General features: G+C 37.7%; 2 protein-coding genes across 3 annotated transcripts in view; both read left to right on the plus strand.

The window, feature by feature from the left end:
• LOC135502518 (uncharacterized) overlaps window positions 1–24,881 on the plus strand; it is a 476,607-nt gene that overhangs the window by 294,324 nt on the left and 157,402 nt on the right. The gene's annotated exons all lie outside the window — the stretch shown is intronic.
• LOC135502450 (hemicentin-2-like) overlaps window positions 1–24,881 on the plus strand; it is a 209,847-nt gene that overhangs the window by 164,578 nt on the left and 20,388 nt on the right. For both annotated transcript variants that reach the window (XM_064795286.1, XM_064795287.1), the window contains exon 12: window positions 2,855–2,983. In XM_064795286.1, the coding sequence (XP_064651356.1) occupies window positions 2,855–2,983 (129 nt within the window). The remainder of the gene's footprint in view (window positions 1–2,854; window positions 2,984–24,881) is intronic.

A 24,881-nucleotide genomic window follows, 5' to 3' on the forward strand; every position in this document is an offset into this window, starting at 1 on the left:
GAACGGTTAGGTTTAGACCTTATAAATGTATTACTAACAGGTGCAAATGAGTGAGATGAGCATGTTTTCAAATGCCCTCGTGATATGTTATAGGAAATTACATTTCAAATTGGTTTCTAAAGAAACAAAGGCAAAATACCCAAACATGACATTTCCAACCACGCTGCCACTTAAAACATCTGCTAGTAATACATTTATAAGGTCTAAATCCAACCGTTCAAGATGTACGTGTACATTGGTGCTTGTGCTCCTGTTCTAGCGGTGTTTCTCTGAGATTTACCGATAAGTGTTGTCTTCGGCCTGAATTGTAGATTTTACTTCTAAAAATAAGGTTTTTGGAACTCTGGTGATTGTCTTTATCTTTCTAACAGTAGCCAAAACGTTTTCTTTCCTTCTATATTTCGACATATCTTTGTTTTCCTTTGAGAAACACTCCCTATGTCTGTCTATTATCGCCTTCATATCTTTCTTTGTTGTACCATGGTGATCGTCTTTAAAACTTTATATTATCCCTTGAGACATGTACGAAAGAAATGTTCGTATTAAGTGATATTTAGAATTATTCCAAAACCCTTCAAATAGTCCTCAAAATGTATGAAGGAAGCATATGCTTTTCTGTTACAACTTATTTATCTCACAGATGAATGAAAGAGAAAATGGCCACTCTGGAAAATTGATTCTCCTTGCTTGCCGAGTATCAGGCAGACATCCAGCTTGTCGTGTTGGCCTGTCCTAGGAAAGGAAAAACTTATTCACTTTCGGGGCTGTCACAATGTGACGCATAGCTGAACTTATGCCAACGTATGTGAATTTTCATCATCACGCTGATGCACGCTGATATGAGTTTGTGATTGGCTTGGTATAAGTTGTACACATTAAAGGGTATTTAGCCTAATGCAAATATTCAATGGGATTTTATTCTTCATTTAAAACGACCAAAAACATTAGGGTTAATTAAATGCTTTTTATTTCATGAAAATATCTCAAAAATTGAAAACGTTATGAGCGGTCAAAGTTAAAGATTCGGCAAGACTCATTAAATGGGACTGCTAGGTAATGTTATGATATGATGTCATAACATGTACTCCAATTTAATGACATATTTAATTCTTGGAATACTGGCAACGTACTTCACATACAATTATTAAATTAATCACATGCGCAGACTTTACAATTATGACAGTCATGTATGAATGAGTCTCTCATATCTAAAACTGCATAAATCGATTACAACATAACATGATTATGTTGCATAATAACAGGGATAATAAAGAAATGCTGTCATGTTGGCTAACATAATCAACATTTCAAAACAAACACTTCGGCTTTTCATTTGAAACCTTATAACGAACCCATCCTAGAAAAAATATCTGATATACTCAACATATGGTTACATAACAATAAATGGGATATTAGTAGAAGTTGATAAAAGAAATTTTAACAATTTAATGATAATTGTAAGATACTCATTGAACATACATGTATGTTTTATTGTGTTCTGATGAAAACTTCAAAAGATATTTAGATATGAAAAATTTCATTATAGCGGAATACACGCTATGACATCACTAAACTAAATCTAAGCAGCATCTCTTTATCCGTAGACCAGTTTTTCCCAATGATGCCTGCTGGATCTCCAACTTTGAACGCCCATATATAACTCCCCCAATTTTCTATATTTTTTTCATGAAATAAAGAGCAATTTAGTCCTACTCCACTTCCATTAATCCTAATGAAGTGCACCACAATTGGTCATTGTGCTGGGAATTTGAAAGCACGCTTGCGCTGTCTCAATATGACGTACAGCAGTAATAACTATATGCCGACGCATGTGAATTTTTACCAACAGGCTAATAACATTTCTCATACATGAATTACTACTGTACGTCCTAATGTGACAGCGCCATTAAGTTGGGAAATTGTGTTTTTGATGACTTTCAACGACATGTTGTTGTGCTCATCTGGAAATATGAGATTCACACTCATGTCCGAGTTAGTTGTAACGGTATTGGCGCCCAAGAGTTAAGTGGAAGCGAATATTTCTTATGGCTATTACAAATATACATGTACAGACTGATGTAATATAACTCCAAATTTGATAAAGCGCAACGTATAGCAAAGAGTGAGTGCTCAACTGTGATTTGATATAATAAGAATTTACCAAGCGACTGTGTGTTTCGAGTGGAAATATCACACGAGTAGTTGTCTTGGCCCACGGAAACCCACTCGACCTGCATGCGATCTCGGGGGTTTCCGAATTCATACATTCGAGATTTCAGTCTGCAAATACACGCATTTGCGAAAGGTAGTAAGTGATAGTTGTAGTAATGTGTGTTCAGGTTGATGACGAAACCGCATCCATGCAGTGTTGCCACGCTGAATAGCCCTGCGACTGAATTCTGCTGTTTTCTTTGCTGCTTGTTTACAACTGTTCGCTGTACATTATGCAGAGTGTGGTTGACCTTTTTATTTTTTAAATTTCATTCAGAACGTAGATACGTCATCTGCACTCACACGGCACTTGGAGGGTATTTTTTTTAGAGAGTGTTCCTCACCCAAGATGGGTTGCATATCTTTTGCGTGCCATTACGTTTATGTGCAATTTAAGGTTATTGGTCAAGTGACTCAAACTTTAGACAGCGGCCAAAATAAGAGTCCATCGCAAGCTTATTTCTCATAAGCACTTGGACCTTTATCCTCTCTTGTCTAATCACCTCCATAAATCAGCATTTGAGACACGGTCATACAATTTGATCTTGATTTGATATTTAACCATATTAACATATATTCACATACAAAACTCTGGATCGAGTTTGCGCGTGCGTAGACTCAGTAGTGTTTTCATATTTTTCAGGATTATTCATCAAGGGAAGCCCGGTTCCATGAACATTCGGCTCCTCCAAAATATGAGAAGAATGATGGGATCAAATACCATAATGTTTCGACATCTGCGCATGATTTTGACAACGCTCATAATGAAGAGGTAAGTTAGGTGTCCTCTATGAAGCAAATATCGCATTACCTAGGATAGTGATACGCCCATGTAATCCCGACTCTAACTGATGGAAGACACTTCCCCTTTCATGCATTTTGCGTCATTTTCATTGTAGTCCTTTGTTACATCAGGTATCGTTTGATATGTTAGAGAGTTTTTCCCGAATGTGTGCGATGTGGACGCGTCCCGTTATTTCAGGACGTATAATCTATGTTAAAATGCGTTTCCAATGTGTTTGCATGAGGACAACCACTTCGTGTTGTATCTCATTGGAAACACCTGATTTCCCCTCTTTCTGCAGGATGTTAAATCTGGTGTTTTATTACTTTGAATAAATCATAAGTGTCGCATTGGCTCCTTTCTCTGTTCCCCAACCACTGTGGATATTTTGCCAATTTAACCGGAAAAATCACGGAAAAATTCTACATTCCTGGATATTCAACTCGTACAGTGACCAATCCCGTGAAAGACAGTTGCTTGAGCTACCCATCAAAAACCCAAACAAAATAGAGGGGGTCAACCATTGCGCTTTTGAAATATATCGAATTATATTGAATCATGCCCAAGTGAGCGAAAAACGCATCAACTATCACTGGACGGCATTTTAACACACGGCTGACGCACATCCCAAGTTCAGTTTACCCATAAGTCGGCATCAGCAGTAAAATGCGTATTTTCTTGTTATCAACCAATTGAGCGCTCCAGCTTTCAGACATTCCCAATAACATGTCTCTAGCAAAACAATTGCTATATCAACACTGACATGCACTGCATGATGAGCATGAAATCATCGTCATGAACTCAAACGTTAGAGTCCGGGAGCTGAGCGACTTTGTTTTAACATACAGGCTACAAATGATTTGAATATGTTGTGGGATAAAGTACGCCTAAATGACCACAGAAACCCAATTCTTAAGTTTTTCCAGTGGTGGGTGACGTAGACCGACTGCAGGAGATAGAGGAGTTAGCATTTGTGTTAATGTCTTCATCATAGGACCACGAATGGGAGCTCTTTACAAGAGCAGAAGCATCACGGTACACGTAAATCTTGAACGGTTGGATTTAGACCCTATAAAGATAGAAACATGGTGCCTCGGAGTGAGATAAGCAGGTTTTTAAATGCCCCCTTGATATGTTATATGAAATGACACTTTAAATTGGTTTCTTAGGAAATCAAGGCAAAATATATAAAAAAAACAACAAATTTCCAACCACACTGCCACTTAAAAACAAATAAAACACGCTTATCTAATGTTTCTATCTGTGTGTAATACATATATAGGGTCTAAATCCAACCGCTCAAGATTTACGGGTGCCTGTACTTTCCGGAAAGTTGGAAAGTTGGAAACCTGGAAAGTTGGAAACCTGGAATATAACTAGGTCTTCCTGCTATGTGGCGCTTGTCATCCACTTGTGTCAGTTAAAGGGATCTTTGGCTGGATGGACGATGTAACCAGGTACTCGCTAGGTGGCGCTTGACATAACAGGGTACTTCCCGCTAGGTGGCGCTTGTCATCCACCTGTGTCAGTTAAAGGGATATTTGGCTGGAAGGATGATGTAACAGGCTCTTTGGCTTGATTGGTACTTCCTGCTAGGTGGCGCTTGGTATCCAGCTCTGTCATTTGAAAGGCTCTTTGGCTAGATGGATGATGAAACAGGGTACTTGGCGCTTGACATCTAGCAGTGTCATTTATTAAGGGATGTTTGGCTGGATTAATTTTAAGTTGTCCTCCCATGAAAAGTCCTAATAATTGGACATGTATGGCAAGCCATTTGACGTCATCAACACTTGATCGAGCGGTCACCACGTGACAAATGCAGACTGCAGACTACTCTTATTTACTTGACAAAAATGTTTTATATACATTTGTAATTATAATTATGAACCCCCTGCTGTAGGTGTCACTGGGCCACCAGCCACGTGCTGTATCATCTGATGGTATGTCCTCTAGAAATTGCTGGCTCATCAGAATGATGAGGGCATCCACATGTTAGGTTTTAGAATAGCTCCTCGATAACCCATCTTGGCCGCAATGTTTATTGGACCATGAAGTTCAGAATGAGATAGCCTGCGGCTAAAGTAAATAAGCTGAGGATATGGGTCATGAGTAATTATGATGATGTAATTCCCATGGAAGTTTAATCCCTTCTACGGTAATACCAAGGATACAGCTAAGCCAGCCAGTATTCAGTGGTAACTGATAGGCTCCCTGATATGCCTGATTGTAGTGGCTGGGTTCTGGAATGGCTTGACGAAATATTGACACGTGGTGTATCAGAAAAAATAGATCATTGACATAATAATCATGCCCCCGCTTCTTCGCTACAAAATAATATCCTGTTGTGTTGGGCGTCATAAATTTAAAAGTAAATGCAGTGGAACCCCGGTCGGCGACCACCTCAGTAACGCGACCAGCCCGCGAACACGACCAAAATTCTCCGGTCCCGAATGGTTTTCTCTCTAATTCCCATTAACTGGCCCTCGCTAACACGACCGGTTGATGTTTGGTCTAAGGTCTCGTTAGGGAGTTTTTCCCAAATGTACGCGATGATGACGTGCCCCATTAACAGGACGTAACATCTATTTTAAAATGCGTTTCCAAAGTGAATGCATGAGGACAACCCATTTGTGCCGTATATCACTGGAAACGCCCGATTCCCCTGATTCTGCAGGATGTTAAATCGGGCATTTTGTTTCTTTAAATAAATCATAAGCGTCGCATTTGCTCCTAGCTCTGTTCACCATCCAAAATGGCAATATTGCCAATTGGGCCGGACAATCACGAAAAATCCCAAATATTATACATTTCTTCCTGAATAATTCTTACAGAGACCATTCTCCCATGAAAGACAGTTGCTTACGCTACGCGAAAATCAAAAAAAATCGAGGGTCAACCATTGAACTTTTGAGATATGTTGAATTTTGCACAAATCAGCGAAAAACGCACCAACTGGCACTGGACGGCATTTCAACACGGGGCCGACGCACATCCCAAGTTCAGTGTACACATACGTCGGCAACAACAGTATAAATGCGTAGTTTCTTGTTAGCCGACTATTGAGTAGCGCAATAGGTTTCAGAAACTCCAAAAAAACATGTATTTGCCAAAACAACCGAGGACCGAGAAATCAATTATTTTAGGAACTAATGAGACCTAATTAGCTCTCGTCAGTTTATTTACTCATTTACATAAGTTGCAAATTAAACGCAAAACACTCAAGAAAATGATTTTTTATTCGTAATATACACACAAAATTGTCGAATCACCCGGTGGCGTAGTCATTAATGCATGTCAATGTACACACAGCATATCTGCTAGGACGATGTTTTGGCGGGAAAACCAACTTATTATTCTTAAATTCACTAACGCGACCACCCTGGTAACACGATCACTTCGGCTTAGTCCCTTGGGTGGTCGTGTTACCGGGGTTCCACTGTACATAATTTAATTAAATGTTCCTGATCTGATTGCCTTGTAATGTGTACTCCCATCACAGTCCCCTCACTTAGTTGAACCCCCCCCCCCCCCCCCCCGTGGATACTCATGGAGAGTGTTATGGGTACAACCAACACAATCCCCACACTTGCAACACCACGCACGCATACGTCACCGGCGGGTACAAAACGCAGGACGCAGGACGGGGCCCATCTCAACAGATGCAGGAAATGAAATGAGGAATTTTAGGGACCATCTGTGATCTGATTTTTCATGGTTGTTCATTTGTTTGAAATAATTTTTATTACTTTCAATAATATTGTAACATACAGATGAATCCCAGGGCTAGGCTATCAAGCATTATTAGCCCTGGTTATTATTACATAGAGAAAAGTGAAAGGTGGCAGAGAAGAATTAAACAAACAAGGATATGATAATTGAAAACAGGCTTCATAAGTTAAAGAATGGCGAGTTCAGCAATAAAGGTGCTGACTCTAGTAACGATAAAGATATTGTCTACAATAGACAATCTGTAATGGCCATTCAATAACACCTGCAGCCTGTCTTCTTGAAAAAGGTTGTAGTAAAGGTGAATGATGGCAGCGTATTCAGGTCATCAAGAAGATCAACCCTATGGTTGTTCATGAGGGAGCTGTAGTGTACCTAAAAGGTTGTCTCTGGATTTGGTTTTGCATCAAAGGGAAGTTCAGTTGAGGGGAGGAGTCATGTTCGAATTCCGGGGTTTGGTGTATGAATGGGTGATTTGTTGAGGGAAGTTACGTTTTAAGGGGGTTATGTTAGGTGTTTGGTACTTAAAGAGGAGTTGTGTTTAGTGGTTCGATAGAAGAGGAGCTGATTTGAAGGGTTAGGTATCTAAATCGGGACTTCTGTTGAGGGTGTTGTTTTTAACTTCAACACAACTCCCTTTTAAAACCCAACCCCTCAGCAAACCCCTGCACACTGGGCCTACTCGCATTAACCAGCAATCCCCTCAACACAACTCCCCTTTAAACAGACTCATTTATGTACACAACTCCCCGATGAACAACCAAAAATATGTCTGTAAAAATCAGATCACACGGCTGAGATGGTTCCCGATATTTATTGCTTCATTTTCTGAATATGTCGAGATCACACTACTGAGATGATTCCTAAAATTCCTCATTTCTTTTCAACATCTTTTGAGATGGGCCCCGTCCTGCAGGACGGGGCCCATCCTGCGTCCTGCGTCCTGCATTTTGTACCCGCCGCATACGTCACATCGATCTGCCCCCTTGCCCATGGTTTCTAATCGCAACAAGCCGTCCCGGTGTAAAAGAAGAAAATGTCCCCCTGGAGAAAGTGTCCGGCCTTATCGTATTCCGCTATCTGGTTCTATAGAGGCCATGACCGCCAATAGCTCAGAGATTAAAGCGCATAATAGAATCCATTGTTTCCCGGACATTCTATCCCAGGACATATTAAACTTCTACATCGGCCCAAAACCATGTGACCTTAAAGGCGCCCTTTTAATTAGATTTACCCCCATCCTGAACCTCATGGTCTTATACCGGCGGGCAGAAAATGCATGCTGCATACCGTCTGCAGACTGGGGGTTTTCTCATGAGTCAATAGAATCTAAGGTTTGGAATTAGGGGACCATATCAGTAGTTGCTTTGCGCCAACTTTTTTTCAAAGTTTGTTTTCTTATATTTGAATTACCTGTGAATCATCTTGCAGGAAGATTTTTTTGGGTGTGCATGACAGATGACGTACTTAATACAGAACATGTATATTGTATCGGCCTGTTGTGCCTCGTGCGTCTCGTGCGCCTGGTTGATTGGCCGGCAATGAATGACATGGGTAAATATAATTAAAGATAACAGAATGAAGAAACCCAGGGAACAGAAAACCATTGTATATCAAACACCCACCTTGACAGTTCTCCTCTGTCTCTTGATGTTAAGTGAAAATACCGGCCTCTTTGACATTCTAAACTGTAAACAGGTGTTGTTAGGCCAAATAAAAAATGTTTTCAGGCAAATGTTTATTACTACAGTCCTGGTCACAAGATACATCCTAGCTGATTAGCATCATGTAGGCTCTACGTGCTAAATCCGTGCGAGTCACACATACATGTAGCGTGCCAGTGGATGCACTTGGTTCACAGTTAAAGGAATTTAGGCCTACACCCCAACTCGTGGTGTATCGCAAAGCCTGTTTGCACAACGGCCTAGATAATCTTTGTTCTACCGTTTGGCATATACCTGAAATGGCCTCTTATTTTTTAGTGTGAAAATCACATGGCAACTGTTGAGATGGTCCCCTAATTCCAGATCTTAATTTTGATACAGAAGTTGGCTGAAAGCAACTGCTGATATGGTCCCCTAATTCCAGACCTTAGATTCTACCGACTCATGAGAAAAACCCCCAGTCTGCAGACGGTATGCAGCATGCATTTTCTGCCCGCCGGGTCTTATACTGCCTTTGAACATAGCCAGGCAGTAATAAATCTTGAACGGTTCCGGTGAAAACCTAAGGCGGGAATAAAGCTTCCTTTGTTCCTTTGTTAAATATTAGGAGTAGCTGCTAGGTAGTCGATGATGCGAGTTGTGCATTTGGCTAACAATGCATAACGTTGCATAACATTACTGACTCCAGTCAATGAACTGCATGAGGTAATCTCAAATTCAGTTATTTTTACTACGTTCAGCCAGGTGAAAATGAAGACTTGAGTCACGACAAGATGGATTTACCCTGGCATTCAGCACTTGTGTTTGAGTAATGCATCCTGAACTCAGGCCAACACTCGGCACTAACGACCGTTACAACTGTACTTCGCCCCTGCCTCCACTAAACATAAGTAGCTTTGTGCACAATGCCGTAGTGCAGTTATTCTGCGTATGCGTTTGCTGAAACTTGGTATTTATGGTGTTTGTAGATCACACAACGGTAATGCTGAAGTTGAAATTCAGTGTCTATTATCGCAATTGGACTTTTCCAATATGAAACGTACTTTTTAACGAACGGCATATGTCTTTAATTAGTAGGTGTCTTTGAAAAAGAAAATTTGAAATATAATAAAACTGTGTGTAGGAACAAGGTGACAAACAATAACAATATTGAAAAAAAAGTTAACAAAAAGCAACTGCTGAGATGGTCCCTTAATTCCAGACCTTGACCTTTATTGACTCTTGAGAAAACCCCAGCTCTGCGGACTGCCTGCTCCATGCATTTTCTTTCTACCCGCCGCTTGCCCAACACCTTACTCAAGTATTAGTAACAATCTGGCTGCCAAGGGTCTTGCTAATAAAGGACCCATACAATTATCTCCGTGATCCATCAGCAAAGTGTCTTGCCAAAGGACCACATCTTTATCACCTATCATTACATAACATAAACTCTCCCCTCTGGGAGTTCTGTTCCTACACATATATGAGAATATATGTATTGTGGTGGTAGGAATCTAGGTAATTCTAAGCTATTTTAACAAAAGCCCTTACAGGCCTTTTTGTCTCAAATTAGCTTAGAAACCCCTAAGAACCAGACACCACAATACATATATTCTATCATTCATGAAATGGTCAGTGAAGCGTTGCAGTGAAATGGTAAGGGAATACTAGAGTTCAATGGGTTATTCCATTAAAATAAATGGCCTTTTTACTGTCTTCATTAACCAAAATTCAAGGAAAAAATTCAAGTAAATTAAATGTATTATCCAATAGCAAATCAACATAAAAGTAAATTCACCTATGACTTCTTTAATTTAGAAGTAACTGTTAATACTAATAACTTCTTCCGCCTACAAGAAACTAAGATAACACCTGGGTTTTTGAGCCTGAAAAATAAGAAAGACTGTCTGCTACTGGAAAAGAATCCATTATCGTTTTACCAGAACCAATTTAACATGGCTGTTTGGTTTGCTACAACAGGTTGTGGTATTTCAATAGACGATCACTTGAATCACAGTGACCCATTGTTAAGGTCAATTTACAGGTTTCATGTTTACTATCAAATATTGAAGATCATGAAGAATCTAGAGATACCAATTCCAGGTGAAAGTGATTTTAATGAGACAAACAATAACATTAACCGTAGGAAACTAGGAGGGTTATTGAGTGAATTTGGTTTAAAAGACGAGTACGATTTCTCGGTGTTTGAAAATAACGGTGGTTGGAGATCATGGAGTGTACCGGATTACAACCCGAACATAACTGATCCCGGATATTACATCAATGATTCTAAAATCAATTTCTTCCTCATGCAAGTTCATGAAAATAGAATGCCACCGATGTTCAGTAAAGACTGGGATGCTGGAATGGCTAATTTCAAATATCCAGATATTTTCATCAAGGATCATGTCAGGAGACACAAGAATGTATTTGATGTAATTACACAAAATGAATGTCAAACCTATCAACAATTCATGATATTTAAATCAAATGGTTTCTCTAATCCTGGAATAGAGAGGTTGAATGACACAATAAGAACATATGTTTACTGTATTCTGGGTGCTCAGGCGTTGACCAGAACACCAATAATTGGAGTACCGGGTACAGAATTGGATGCACAGAAGGAATTTAACAAACTATTAAAGGATTCGATTAATCAACATCCTGATATTCCCACTTCAATTCAAAGATATCAAAAAGCAGTGAGTGACACTCATACAAGACTAGATTATGTAATAGCACCAGGATTGTATGTCATAGGTTCAAATATGGTACTCGTTATTGGTAAGCTGGATAACTACAATAATAACATTTTAATAGCACCAAAAAATGCTAAACCTGGTAAGAATGACATTAACCACAAAAAGACCTTACCACCACCACTGATGGAAGGAAATAGTTCTAAGAAAATAAGAGTTAAGAGTAGCGTTGGTACATCAATGACGGACAAAGTCCCGAGAGCAAAGCTCGAGACCAGTCATAAACCAAAGAGTAATGTTGATTCACCAAAAACAACTGAAACCTCAAAGAATACTCCTACTACTACTAAACTTGACACCAAAGTTGAGAAGGTGGATGATACTCATGAAACAATTAAATTCATGCTTTACTCAGTTGTTGGTACATTGATTGTTTTTATGGTTAGATAAATAAGTAATTATGGCTGAAGGAGGTGAAAATTATGAAATGAGTGATTACTATCCACATTACGATCCTGATTACGATCCTGATTACGAATCTGATTACAAACCTGAGGATTATGTTGATATCTTTGATATTAATAAAAAGTTTAAAGATGATCGCGCAAGATATGCTGATATCTTTGGTTTTAATAAAAAGCCTCGAGATGATGACACAAAATACAACACAGGAGGTGAAAATCTTACTGATGAAACTTCATTCACTAAAACTCCAGAAAGGCCAGGCACAACATACAACGCAGGAGGTGAAAATCTTACTGATGAAACTTCATTAAGTATACCAGAAAGGCCAAGAGGTATTGTCCCTGAATTGATGGAAAAGGAGTCATTTCTAGATGATAAAGAGGATAAACTTGATACAGCATTGAAAAAAAGTGGTAAATGGAAATATGACACTAACAAACTAAGTAAACTAGCAACACGTATTTATTTGCACAACGAGGAACCTTACTTCTTGCCTACAAAAGGAGAATTAGCAAACTTTACAGAACAACAAAAGAACAATATGAATGAAATTCCTAATCCTAATGGAGGGAATGCCTTTATCATTCCTTTAATTAAATCAGATGGTAAATTCCTTTCTGAAGGCACATTAAAGACTAAGTTTGGTACTAGATTTGCTAACATGATTAGAGGTATGATTGCACCTGACCCACCAGTAAGGGAACCTACATTAGTAACCCCTGAAACACAGGCAGTAATTAATGAGGTATACAGTTCAAACCAACCAATAGATAAATTAATTGATTCTAATGATGATGAACTTAAAACACTGGGTTTTACTGAATCTGCCTTGAGAGAACTTAGAGGGTTAAAACAGGCTGGTGATGATCTAGCTGCAGTAAAGAGGGATAAGGACATGCAAATAGAAAGCCTAGAAGAAGAACTTAATAATTTAACAAGAGACTATGTAAAGTCTGTAGAAGAAGATACTGAAGATAAAGGAGAGTTGAAAAAGCAAATAGATGAACTAAATGACAAATTGTATGAGGAACAGTCAAAGGTATGGAGGTTAGACAATGACAGGGAGTCACAAACTAGAAGAATTAAACGTTTAATTGTTGATGTTCTAAAGAAACCAGATTCAACTATTCCTCTGAAGGACAGAATAAAGTTACTTTTTAAGACGTATGGTGTAACCATTAGCGCCATAATAACAGCTGTTGTAATGACATTTACAACTCTAGGTCTTAGTATCAGTAGTGCTTTAAGTGGTGCCACTAAATCTGTAAAACCAACTCCAGGACCAGGACCATATCCAGGACCAGACCCAACTCCAGGACCTACACCAGAACCAGGACCAAAACCATCAATACCAGATAAAGTAAAAGAAGGTCTCAAGAAGTTTGCTGAATGGCTAAAAGAACTAGCCAAGAAATCAGCTGCGGCTTTACCGGGAATCATCGGTTCTATCGTATCATTTCTCCTGAAAACAATTGGTGCAGTTGTTGGCTTTCTAGCCGAACATCTGATCATAGCAGTTATTGCTATTGTGAGCTCCATAATCTATGGTTTAATTGGGGGTGTTAAAGCCTTAAAATCACGTAAAACAGTAAAATCACGTAAAAGGTCTTAGGTGACCTTCTATCAAAACAATGTTTAAAAAAATAATTATTATGTAAATATGAATAAATACATCTCATTAAAAGACTATTATTCTAGTGAGTCGGACTTCGTCCTGATAGCAGAGCTCGAGTGGAACAATGAGAATCTTAAAGGATACATTCGTCCTAGGGTAATGGATCGAGCAGAGCTCTCAGGACTGCGTCCGACTAGAAGTTTTAGTGAAGAAAATGTCAGCAAGAATTATGATAGTGGGAAATTTGATAAGCCTACTCGAGCTATGCTCTCAAGACGAAGTCTGACTAGGACAAAGTCCCGAGAGCTCTGCTCGACTGAGACAATCAAAGTAGTCCTGCCAAGAATGAAAGAATATGACGTCAGTACCAACACTAATGCTCAATTCTGCCGTAATTGTAAAAGGTGGACACTTTTTGAGTATCAAAAAAACTTGAATTCAGCAAGGTACGCAGCTAAAACTGTGAAGTATCAATTCTGCACCAATTGCAATTCGACTACTTACGACGATGATTTTAAAACTCTTGAGATCAATATTGACAACAAGACACGTTACTTTGACAGTATTCTAAGGAAACTTGGATGGAGTCGGCTGTCCGAATCGGCAGTTAAGTATTTAAAGGACTTTGTGGAAGGGTATTTACAGTGCTACTTTTCAAGTCACAGAAAATGTCTTAGTAAGCAGAGATATGAAAGTACTCTTCAGTCAGCCCTAAAAATGGGTATTAACACTCTCCCCTCTAAGTTTTGTAACCAAGGGTTACATGGTGAAGCCATGCTTTTTAAATTTCACTGTGGGGAATATGATTGGTTTCTTGCCATTGAATTTATTAACAGGGCAATTGGTAAACCGCAATTAACCGATGAGAATATCACTGACCTTAGACTAGTGTACTATGCTTTCCTTAGATTTCTGCATTACTGTGGTGTCAAGGTCACCATTAACTACAAGGTATTTTTACACCAAGCCTTTAAAACGCTGAAAATTGATTATGTAATATTTACACCTTTTTTAACCAACAAGGAGCGAGTAAATGATTTGGAGATATTATGGTATGATTTCACTCAAAGTATTTTCTTCCAGAATTACAAGGTTGAGAAGGAATATGACCAGGATATTGACAAGCAGTTTGACGTTTTACTGAGTGCCAGTGCAGGTCGAGACATTAACTGCATCAGTAATATTAAGTTTACACCAGCCGGACTTCGTCCTGAGAGCACAGCTCGAGCTAGTGTTAAGATGCAATAAAGTTGTGAAAACAGCATTTTGCACTTAACAGTCATTTTTCCATAATTTTAAATGAATAATCAGCAAATGAATAGTCAGACATCTGCAGTGATTGAACAACAGATGAAACAGATTGGTGTTATGAGTCCTGAGAGCTTAGCTCGAGTTGGGGCTTCTAACCAACAGAACACTGGTAGTTACCAACAAAACAGAACTAACTTTCAACAGAACTGCTCTACAAATCAACAAGTTTCAAACAAGCAGTTGAATAGTTCAAATTTTGTTAATCCTAGTCAAGGAATAGTTAATCCCAGTCAAGGAATAGTCAATTCTAGTTGCCAACTAGGCTCAACTCGAGCTACGCTCTCAGGACAAAGTCCGACTAGCAATCAACAAAATTTGAACTATTTGACTGATAGTGGCCTTAAAGCCAAACAAGACTTAGAGATTCTAGTTGCAACTGGTAAAAGCAAGGATTTCCTTAATAAACAAATAACTTTTAATGACTTAGATAATATGACTGAAAAAGAAATCTTAAAACACCATAGAATGTATGAAACAAAGATGGCTGCCAGACTTAATGATTCTTTGGGTAAGACAGTAATTAAAGCTTACACTAAATTATCAAGGTGGTTATTACCAATAGATGATGAAGATAATCTTTATCATGATCTTAGAAATGATTATTTGATAACTAACGAGTTGGATAAATGGCTTGGATGGTTGAGTTTGAGAATGGGACCATTAACTGCACTTGCCTCAACAACACTTATTACTTTAGGTCATTGTCATGAGGAATCATCTATGAATACATCGAGTATGACTGCATCAAATACGAATACACCAAATATGACTGTCTCTGAATGTGACAAATCAATAGATGAAAGTCTAGATATCACAGGTAGTGATGATAAAGAAGACTAAATTAACCTGGTTATGAGAACATAGTTCGAATTAAATTCGGCCAAGATAAATGGAACTTGAAACTGTAACTGATACTACTAAAGTTTCAGTGTCTAAGAAACCTCGATCAGAGAAACAATTAGCATGGTCTAGAGAACTGGGTAGAAGATCTAAGGAATTTAAGAGGATAAAAAAGGATAAGACGACATTTAAAGTACATGACTCCTCACCAAACAACAGAGTTGTGGAAAAGGAGGAAGAAGAATTAGAGGAAGAAGAACCACAATCTCCAAATACTGATGTATCACTGCGTGAATCTAGTAGTAATACTTATGTCTATGTACTAGGTTTAGGTGCAATTATTTTAGCATCATTTATCATGTTTAAGAAACTTCCTAAAAAAGTAAGTAAAGAGCAGCGATCAGGCTCAACTCGAGCTACGCTCTCAGGACAAAGTCCGAATGAAGCAGTCATGAAGGGATCAATCGAGCTATGCTCTCAGGACGAAGTCCGACTTAACCCTCTTGTTAAACCTGTAGTTAAAGAGAAGAAATGTACTATTCCTTTAATGGAATGATCTCATCAGGTGGTCAAGCTTTGCTCTCAGGACTTTGTCCTAGTCCGACTTCGTCTTGAGAGCTCTGCTCGAGTCGAACTTTGTTCTCTGGACCTTGTCTCAGTCAGACTTCGTCTTGAGAGCAAAGCTCGATTCTTAACTCTAAAGAAACCTCTGTTCCTCTGAAATTAACTAGCTTACCATTCTCATCAGTGATTTCGAATTTTATGTGATTAGTACACTTATTTATCGTTTTCTTACAATTCGGTTCGTATCGCTGCATTTTTATTTGGTCACCATCTTCTACAGGTATGATGCAGAAAATGTTAGATGGTTTATTGTTGTAGAGGGTCTTAGCTTTGTCAACCAAATTAGCTTGCAGGAATAGATATTTCCTGTAAAAGTTGAGTGGTCTTGTGGAGTAGTATTTTCCTTTCTTGGTGAATTTAGTTTGCTTAAAGCCAAACCACTCATTCACCACTGTGAGCTGTTTTTCTATCACCTCTCTTATGGTTTTGCTTATTTGAAAACCTTCTGTGTTTCTCTCAATCTTGATTTTTTCATTTTTATCTAACTTGTCTACTTTCAGAGGGTACTCTTTATCCTCTGTAAGTTCAAGGGTTATGTAATTATTGTTATCACAGTAAATTTTCACATGGCTTATTCCAATTTCTTTTATGTATTTTTGCCATACCTCACAAAACTCACTTAAACTAAAATGTCGAGAGTATGGAAATGTGTATTGAGTAATGGTGTCTTTAGTTGTGGTAGAATCATTTTCCAAATGCCGTTCGCAAATTTTCATGACTTCCTTTTCAAGTGTATCTGTTTCAAGTCCAGGAGCAAATAATGTCCTACACCATAATTGTTTATCTAAGGGCTCATGTTTTGTAATTCTGGTTATTTCGACTAGAAATGAGAAAATCCTTACTCCCTCTGGTAGAAAATCACCTGTCCACCATGAATTGTAAAAGGTTATCGATTTCAAAGTAATGGATTTTATGTCTAATTGGTCTGTTAAGTAGTACTCAAATTTGGCTTCATTACATTCTTGTTCATTGATTATGAAGTCCATTTCTATTTAATTCAAGATATTTATTGAATTTAATAAATTTTAATCTAATAAATAGAATGACTGATAAGAATCAGAAAAAACTTTGCACTACATGTGACAAGTACATATCCTACAATAATATGGCTATTCACAGGAGAACCAAAGGTCACTTAAGTAAATTAAATCCGGATTATGTCCCTATTGCTCAACCCCGAGCCCCATCCCTGATCCCTAAAACTATGGATAAGAAACTTGCATTTGAGGAAAATGAGCTAGATGGCATAAAGAAAGTGAGTGGAATAGAAATAGTAAAACAATTTGGCAAGCCTGTAGTCACCATTAGTTTGAAGATTGACAGAGAAGCTAAACAAGTGTATGAATACAGAGATAAATTAGAGGAGGTATTATTTCAACTCAATGATTACCATCACAAAATTAGCATATCAGTATTTGCTCAGTTTGATCGTCAGGGTGAAAGTGTAACACACCCCATACAGTCTCCAATGGAAAGCATAATTTCAAGGAACCAGGCAATTTATGCCATAACCAACCAGTTAAACTACATTAAGACACAGATTGAGGAAAGGTACTTTCAAGGTTTTGGACTTACTTTAAATAAAATAGAGTCTTGTAACATGACCATCTGTTCTTACAAGAGGTGTAAAGGTGGTCATTACACTAAATTACCATTTAAAACAAAAGCAGTAATAAATGTGGAATCAAATGACAATAAATGTTTTCTCTGGTCTTTATTGGCCGCTAAATATCTGAAAGAAAATCCAGAGACGGACTTTGTCCTGAGAGCAGAGCTCGAGAGTACATTCAATATCACTACTGATATCAAAATCAAATCATTTCCTGTATGTATTCAAAAGGATATCCCTAAGATAGAGAGTGATAATAATCTCAAGATTAATGTGTTCAAGTTAGAGAACGAATGGGCTAAGAGCACCTGTGAGGCAAAACTAGAACCTCTCTACCTGTCCAAGAATTATGATGATGATGATGTCATCGATCTGTTGTATTTCAAGGACCATTTCATGTACATAAGAGACATCAATCTTTTCTTCAGGACACTAGCTCATAGAGTGTATCTTTGCAGGAGATGCATGAATTACTTTTACAGGAAGTCAACACTAGATAAACATAAAAAGAAATGTGGAGAACACGATTACTGTAAGATTACTTTGCCTCCACCTAACAGTAAATGGTCACAAATTAAATTTGAAAAACACTCATTCAAAAATAGAGTTCCGTTTGTGATCTATGCTGATTTCGAAGCGATAAGCGAACCTTGTTCTTCTGCCGAAGGCAACATACCAGTAGTATCAGTAGAGCCACCTATGATGAAAGAACCGAGTTCAAAGAAACTTTTTAAACAAAATGCATCAGCTGTTGGTGTTTATGTTCACTCAGACTACACACACCTTTACAGTAGCCAGTATGTGTCTCACAGGGGTGCTGATGTTGTAGATGTGTTCTGTAATTGGTTAATCAGGATGGAAGAACAATTCTCTAATTTATTGAGCTGTAACTTTCCTCTAACAATGACAGATGAAGACTGGCATAAATATCAATTAGAAACACATTGTTACTATTGTAATCAACCTTTGGGATATGACAAGGTCAAGGATCATGATCACTACTGTGGTAGATATCGAGGTGCTGCTCACAACTCGTGTAATTTGAATGAAAAGAAAGCTATGTTTGTTCCAGTGTTTTTTCACAATCTCAGTAATTACGATTCTCACTTATTTATTAAAGAATTAATGAATAAGCTACCGAAGTACAAGAAACTGAAAATACTTGCCAAAACATCAGAGGAATACATCTCATTTCAGTTCGGTTGTTTCAGGTTTTTGGACTCGTACAGATTCCTGCAGTCCAGTTTAGACAACATAACCAAATCAATGTTGGATGATGATTTTAAAATTACCAGACAGCTGTTCCCAAATACCACTGACTTTAAGCTATTGAGGAAGAAGGGTTCAGTACCTTACTCTTTTTACACATCACATGAAAGCTACAATGTTACTTACCTAGAAAAGTCTATGTTTTTTGACGAATTGAAAAATGAAATGGCACCTGATTCTGCCTATGATGAGGCTAAGGTAATATGGGATCATTTCAAGATCAGGAATCACGATGAGTTCATTGACCTCTACCTCAAAACTGATGTGATCCTTTTAGCTGATTTATTTGAGAAATTCAGGGATGTCAATTTGAACTACTTTCAGATAGATCCCTGTCACTGTTACTCGGCACCAGGCCTAACCTGGCAAGCTGGTTTAAAGTACACAGGAATAAACCTAGAACTACTGACTGATACCAACATTTTACTTACTTTTGAGAAAGCAATACGAGGTGGAATTTCGGGTGTTATGGGAACAAGACATGTCAAGGCAGATGAACACCACAAACTACTCTACATAGACGCAAATAATCTCTACGGCTGGTCCATGATGGAACCTCAACCCTATGGTAGTTTTGAAATGATAGATATTGATCCACTCGAGCTATGCTCTCAGGACAAAGCTCGACTTAACATGAATGTTATCAGTAAAGAGCAGATTATGGCAATTCCAAGTGATAGTGAAGTAGGCTACTTCTTAGAGGTTGATTTGGAGTATCCAGGAAATATTAAATTTAAGTCAAGGAACTTTCCATTCTGTCCCGAATCTCTCTTTATTGAAGATGATGAATTAAGTCCTTACCAGAGAGAGTTACTGGGCGATGATAAAAGATCAAATGTAGAGAAACTAATACTAACACAAAAGGATAAAACTAATTACATAGTGCATTACAGAATGCTACAATTTTACCTAAAGCACGGAATGGTACTTAAGAGGGTTCATTCAGTGATAAGCTTTAAACAATCAAAGTGGTTAGCACCATACATTGATTTTAACACTAAAAGACGTATGGATTCTAAGACTGATTTTGAGAAAGACTATTTTAAACTGATGAACAATGCGTTCTATGGAAAAACTTGTGAGAATGTAAGGAACAGGGTTGAAATTGAATTTGTATCGGACGGGGAGAGAGCCAGGAATGTAATGGCCAATCCCAGGTTTTCATCGATATGCGTATTTGACGAACATAATGCTGCTATTAGCATGAGGAAAACATCAATGAAATTCAACAAACCAATCTACATAGGAGCTTCAGTACTTGAATTGTCTAAATTATTAATGTATGAATTCTATTATGAAGTTCTTCAACCGTACTTTGGTGAGAAAAATATTGAACTGCTGTATCTAGATACAGATTCCTTTGTACTTAACATTAATACTGATGACTTAACTAAAGACTTAAAGGAGTTGAGACACTATTTTGACTTCAGTAATTATCCAAAAGATCATCCACTCTATGATACCAGTAAGAAGAAGGTACCAGGCTACTTTAAGGATGAGCTAGGAGGAGTAGAGATGACTGAATTCATTGCCCTGAGAAGTAAGATGTACGCTTACAGAGCAAAAGATTACGATTCTAAGAAATTGAAGGGTATTGCCAAGAATGTAGTAAGGAGAAATATCTCATTTGATGACTATGTTGATTGTCTTGAAAAGAGTAGGTCATTTTACCACAAGATGAGACACTTAAGATCAGATAAACACCAAATCTATTTGGAAGAAGTTGACAAAAAAAGCCTCAGTCCTTTTGATGACAAGAGGTTCATACTTGAAGATGGAATAAGCACCTTACCATTTGGAATGTATTATGAAGGCTACATAGATTACAGCGATTCAAACTTCGCTTGAGTCGAGCTTTGCTCTCTGGACTTTGTCCTAGTACGACTAAGTCCAGAGAACAAAGTTCGATTAGGACTTTGTCCTGAGAGCATAGCTCGATTAGGACTACGTCTTGAGAACAAAGTTCGATTAAACTAATGAATAGGGTGGTGCTGATGGTAGTGTTACTTGGTGAAATTCATCCCTAACACCGAAGTCATGATAATAGTGATAGTGATACACCACATTAGGATTAGGACGTAGTCTGGGTCCTGTTTGATTTACTGAACTTTTAGTTTTTCTAGCATCTCTGTCTGTGCTAGTTTTTTTCCTTCTTCTAAAAAAGTCTTCTTTAAAGACTCTACATCAACAGCTGAACTTGCCTCCCTTTGTTTTTTCCTAATGGCATTTTTCATCGAAATGTATTTCTCCTTCTCCTTGAGAATCAAAGTAAACTCATCTGTAGATATGTGAGAATCGGTTAAGGCTTTACTAACCAAATCATTGATTGTGTTCAGTTTTGAAATTGCCAACATTCTGATATTCTCATGTTTTTCAATTTTCTTAAGAATATTCTTTTTCTCCCAGCCTAAGGCTGATGAAATAATGGCACTACCTATTGTTACGCCACCCAAAGCTAAGCCTATCGGTGCAGTGATGACACCAGCTAGAGCGGAAACACCAACAGATCCGGCTGCTACGCTAGTTAAATTAAGGAAATGGCTAATGCCAGTAATTACGCTAAATGCTTTTTTGTACTTTGAAAATATCTTTCTTCTAAATTCAATCTCGCTTTCTAAGAAACTCTTAACCTCACATATTTGTTGTAGTCTGAAAGCCTGAGGGTTACTTTCTGTATGCTTTTCAGACCTTTCATAGTTCAAATGACTTTCAGAGTTTAAATTACTTAAATCTGGATAAACCTTATTGTCTCCATCCATTTAATTAGTGGGAATAACTAGAATCAGTTGTTCTGTCATTTCTAGTGTTTAGTGTTGATCCTACAGACACTACAGGTTTTTGAAGTACATTAAATTTTAAAGGTTTTTCTGACCCAACAGGTTTTTCTGTCCCAGCAGGTTTTTCTGTCCCAGCAGGCACAGCAGGTTTTAAAGGTTTTTCGGGACCAGACTCCAACTTTGACTCTACTTCTGCCTCTAATTCTCTATGAAATCGTTCTAATCTTTCTTTCCAATTACGTGGTCGTTTTGTGTAACCCCAAGTTCTATTCATTTAATTAAGTAAAATAAAATCAATTCACTGCAAAGAGTAAATTTCTTTCAAGTCTATTATTCAACTTAATCATCTCGTTTATGATTTCTGTCTGACTACATATGTTAATGTTCTGGTTCATTCTCATGTTATTATTTAAATTCGATAATCTATCAAGCAGAATCATATTTTCATCACGAAGATAATCCCCGAAATGCTGTGATATCACTATTTTCCAATTTGGTATTACATCCTGGTCTCGAAAGACAAACCAGTTTTCACTTCTCATTTTTACCATGAAATCCATTGACCTATCCAATTGATCCTTAAATAGTGTGTAGTCTACTTTAGCACTCTTCTGTCTGTTTTCCGTCTTTTCCATTGGTCTAATGTTAAACCAAGCAAAGCACAGTTCAGGTTTATCTTTGAATTCCTTGATTGGTAAGACATGATCCAACTCTTCTTCTACTATTCGAACTCTGTTCTCGGGACTTTGTCCTATTGGAGATAGACTCCTCTGATACTTTAACCACTGTGAGAAGAAACTGTCTGTACATCCTAGATTAAATGAGGAATTACCTTTACACTCTCCCTTAGAAATGCGGTTTAGACCAACTCTAATTTTGTGTCTGTCTCTATTACCATTTTGGTCAAGGTAATCCTTTTTGTAATATGAATTAAAACATGATCTACAGTTACCTCTATTTCCGTCTTTACCAAATTCACCATCACTTAGTAATTTATTTTCATAACATTTATTACATCCCTTGATTTTACTTGAACCACATTCTTTACAGTAATCAAGTAGTTTATTACGCCTGTTCTTTTCAAAATTAATTTCAGGTTTCTTTTCACAGCACTTAACACAATAAATTGTAGGTCCTGAAATTACTGGTTGTTGCTGATACATAGGTTGCTGCTGAAACATAGGTTGCTGCTGATACATAGGTTGTTGCTGATACACATTGACAGTAGCATTAAATATTGCTCCATCCATTTCTTTCTTTATTTAGTAGGACATTTTTTTTTTAAATTACGTTTTTCGAACTTGTTCTTGTGACTTAAGTCACTTTAGAGACTTTATTTCATTTCAATGATTTGATATCAGAAACTGGTAACCATTCATTGAACTTATCACTGTAACCCTTCCACTTCACTAATCCGTATTTCTTGCCTTTACTGGTCTTGTACCTTAGGATTTTCTCGATCTTGTACTCTAGCTGGTCAGGATTAGGAACATAGCTCAATTCCTCTTCATAGAAATATCCTTGAATTTCTTCTTTGTGGTAATCCTCAAGCTGGTAGACGATAGGGTGAGTAAATATGATCTGTTTGATTTGGAACACCTCCTCAGTGTAGTTGGGCATGTAACCTTTACCGAAAATGGACTTGTACTTTGAAATTCTTACACTGTCACCTACTTTGTACTTTGGATCACCAAATGTCTCATTGAGGTGAACACCGTAAAGATTGTACCACACTGTTCCTTCGTTTTCCATCTTTCTGGCGTCTACAGGTTTCATACCTATTGATGAGTGAAATGTGTTATTGTAGCCGCTGACCAGGTCATCCAGAACATCAATCCACTTGTCAGTCTCCTTAGCGGTGAAATAACGCCACATTTTTTCTTTAAGGGTTCTATTGAATCTCTCTACTACTGCTGCCTTCTTATCAGATTTTGTGGAGAACCAGTCTATGTCATTTTCTGTTAAAAGTTCCTTGAAGTGTTTGTTGTAAAATTCTTTACCGTCATCAAACTGGATTTTCGTTGGTTTTGCTTCCTCAAATATCACTTTAAATGCATCTCTGATTTCTTCTCCCCTCTTACTCTTAACTGCTAGAGCCCAAGAAAAACGACTAAATAGATCTATGACTGTTAAAATGAATCTGAAACCCTTATTCTTACTCTCGAATTTCTGCATGTCAACCAGATCTGCTTGCCATTGTTGATCGATGTACGATACCATTGTCTTCCTGAAGGTGAATTTCTTAATGGCCGGTTTGTGTAGTTGGTGAGTTGGTAGTGTTTCTAGAAATTCTTTCACTTCTTTTTTTTTAATAAGTTTACCATCTTCCTTGACCTGTTTCCACATCTTACTCAAAGAACTGTAAGCCACGGGACTCTCAGGGTTGTAGTACAAATCCCTTAGATACTGCTGTGTGTCATCCTTTACATTCATTTAAATGAGTGAAGTATTTATTTACGAGCCACACAATATGTTAATTTCTGGTGTTACCAATTGTGGTAAGACATATTTTGCCCTTGACCTCTTAGAAAAGGAGTATCGGCACAAGTTCCAGAACATAGTAATTTTCTGTCCAACATATTTCAACAATAAGACATATGAAAGGAAATGGATTTATCAAGACAAGAACGTCTACATAGTTAATCCCGAAGCTGTGGCCAGTAATTTGGACCTTGTGCTTCAGTTTGCTACTCTGACCTTTGCTGGTTCTAACACATTATTCCTCATTGATGACTGTGCTAATTTGAGAGACACAAAAAAGAAGGTGTCCGAGTTATGTAATCTTGCCTTTTCCGGCAGGCACTACAATCTCACTGTTTGGTTACTAGTTCAGAAGTACAATTCAGTTGTTAAGGACTACAGAGAGAACATAAGAATTTTAGTATTATTTTTTAATAAGGATGAATCAGCCATGAAAGATGCCTTAGAAGAAAACAGTGTTATTCCTAAGGAGAAAAGACAGTACTACATAGAAGAACTTAAGATGAAAAAAGGATCAAAACTGATCATTAGACTACAACATCCATTTGGATTTACTCTTTCACATCTAAAATCTTAGTCCCGCTTCTCATCATCAGGACTGTGTCCGATCATCAGGACTGTGTCCGATCAGTTGTCTTAGTCTTTCTAACCCTAGTAAAATAATAAATTATTAACCCTAAACCACTAAGTCCTAGGATAATCCATAGGTACTCGTATTTCTTCATTTCATCACTAGGTTGGTAGTAATCACTTAATTGTGGTCGCTGAGATAGTACAATAGTTCTTTCTGGATGTAAATGATTGTAAACAGTAAGTGCTGAATCAGT

This window comes from Lineus longissimus, chromosome 18 (genome assembly GCF_910592395.1).
Source record: "Lineus longissimus chromosome 18, tnLinLong1.2, whole genome shotgun sequence".
In the NCBI taxonomy this organism is placed as follows: domain Eukaryota; kingdom Metazoa; phylum Nemertea; class Pilidiophora; order Heteronemertea; family Lineidae; genus Lineus; species Lineus longissimus.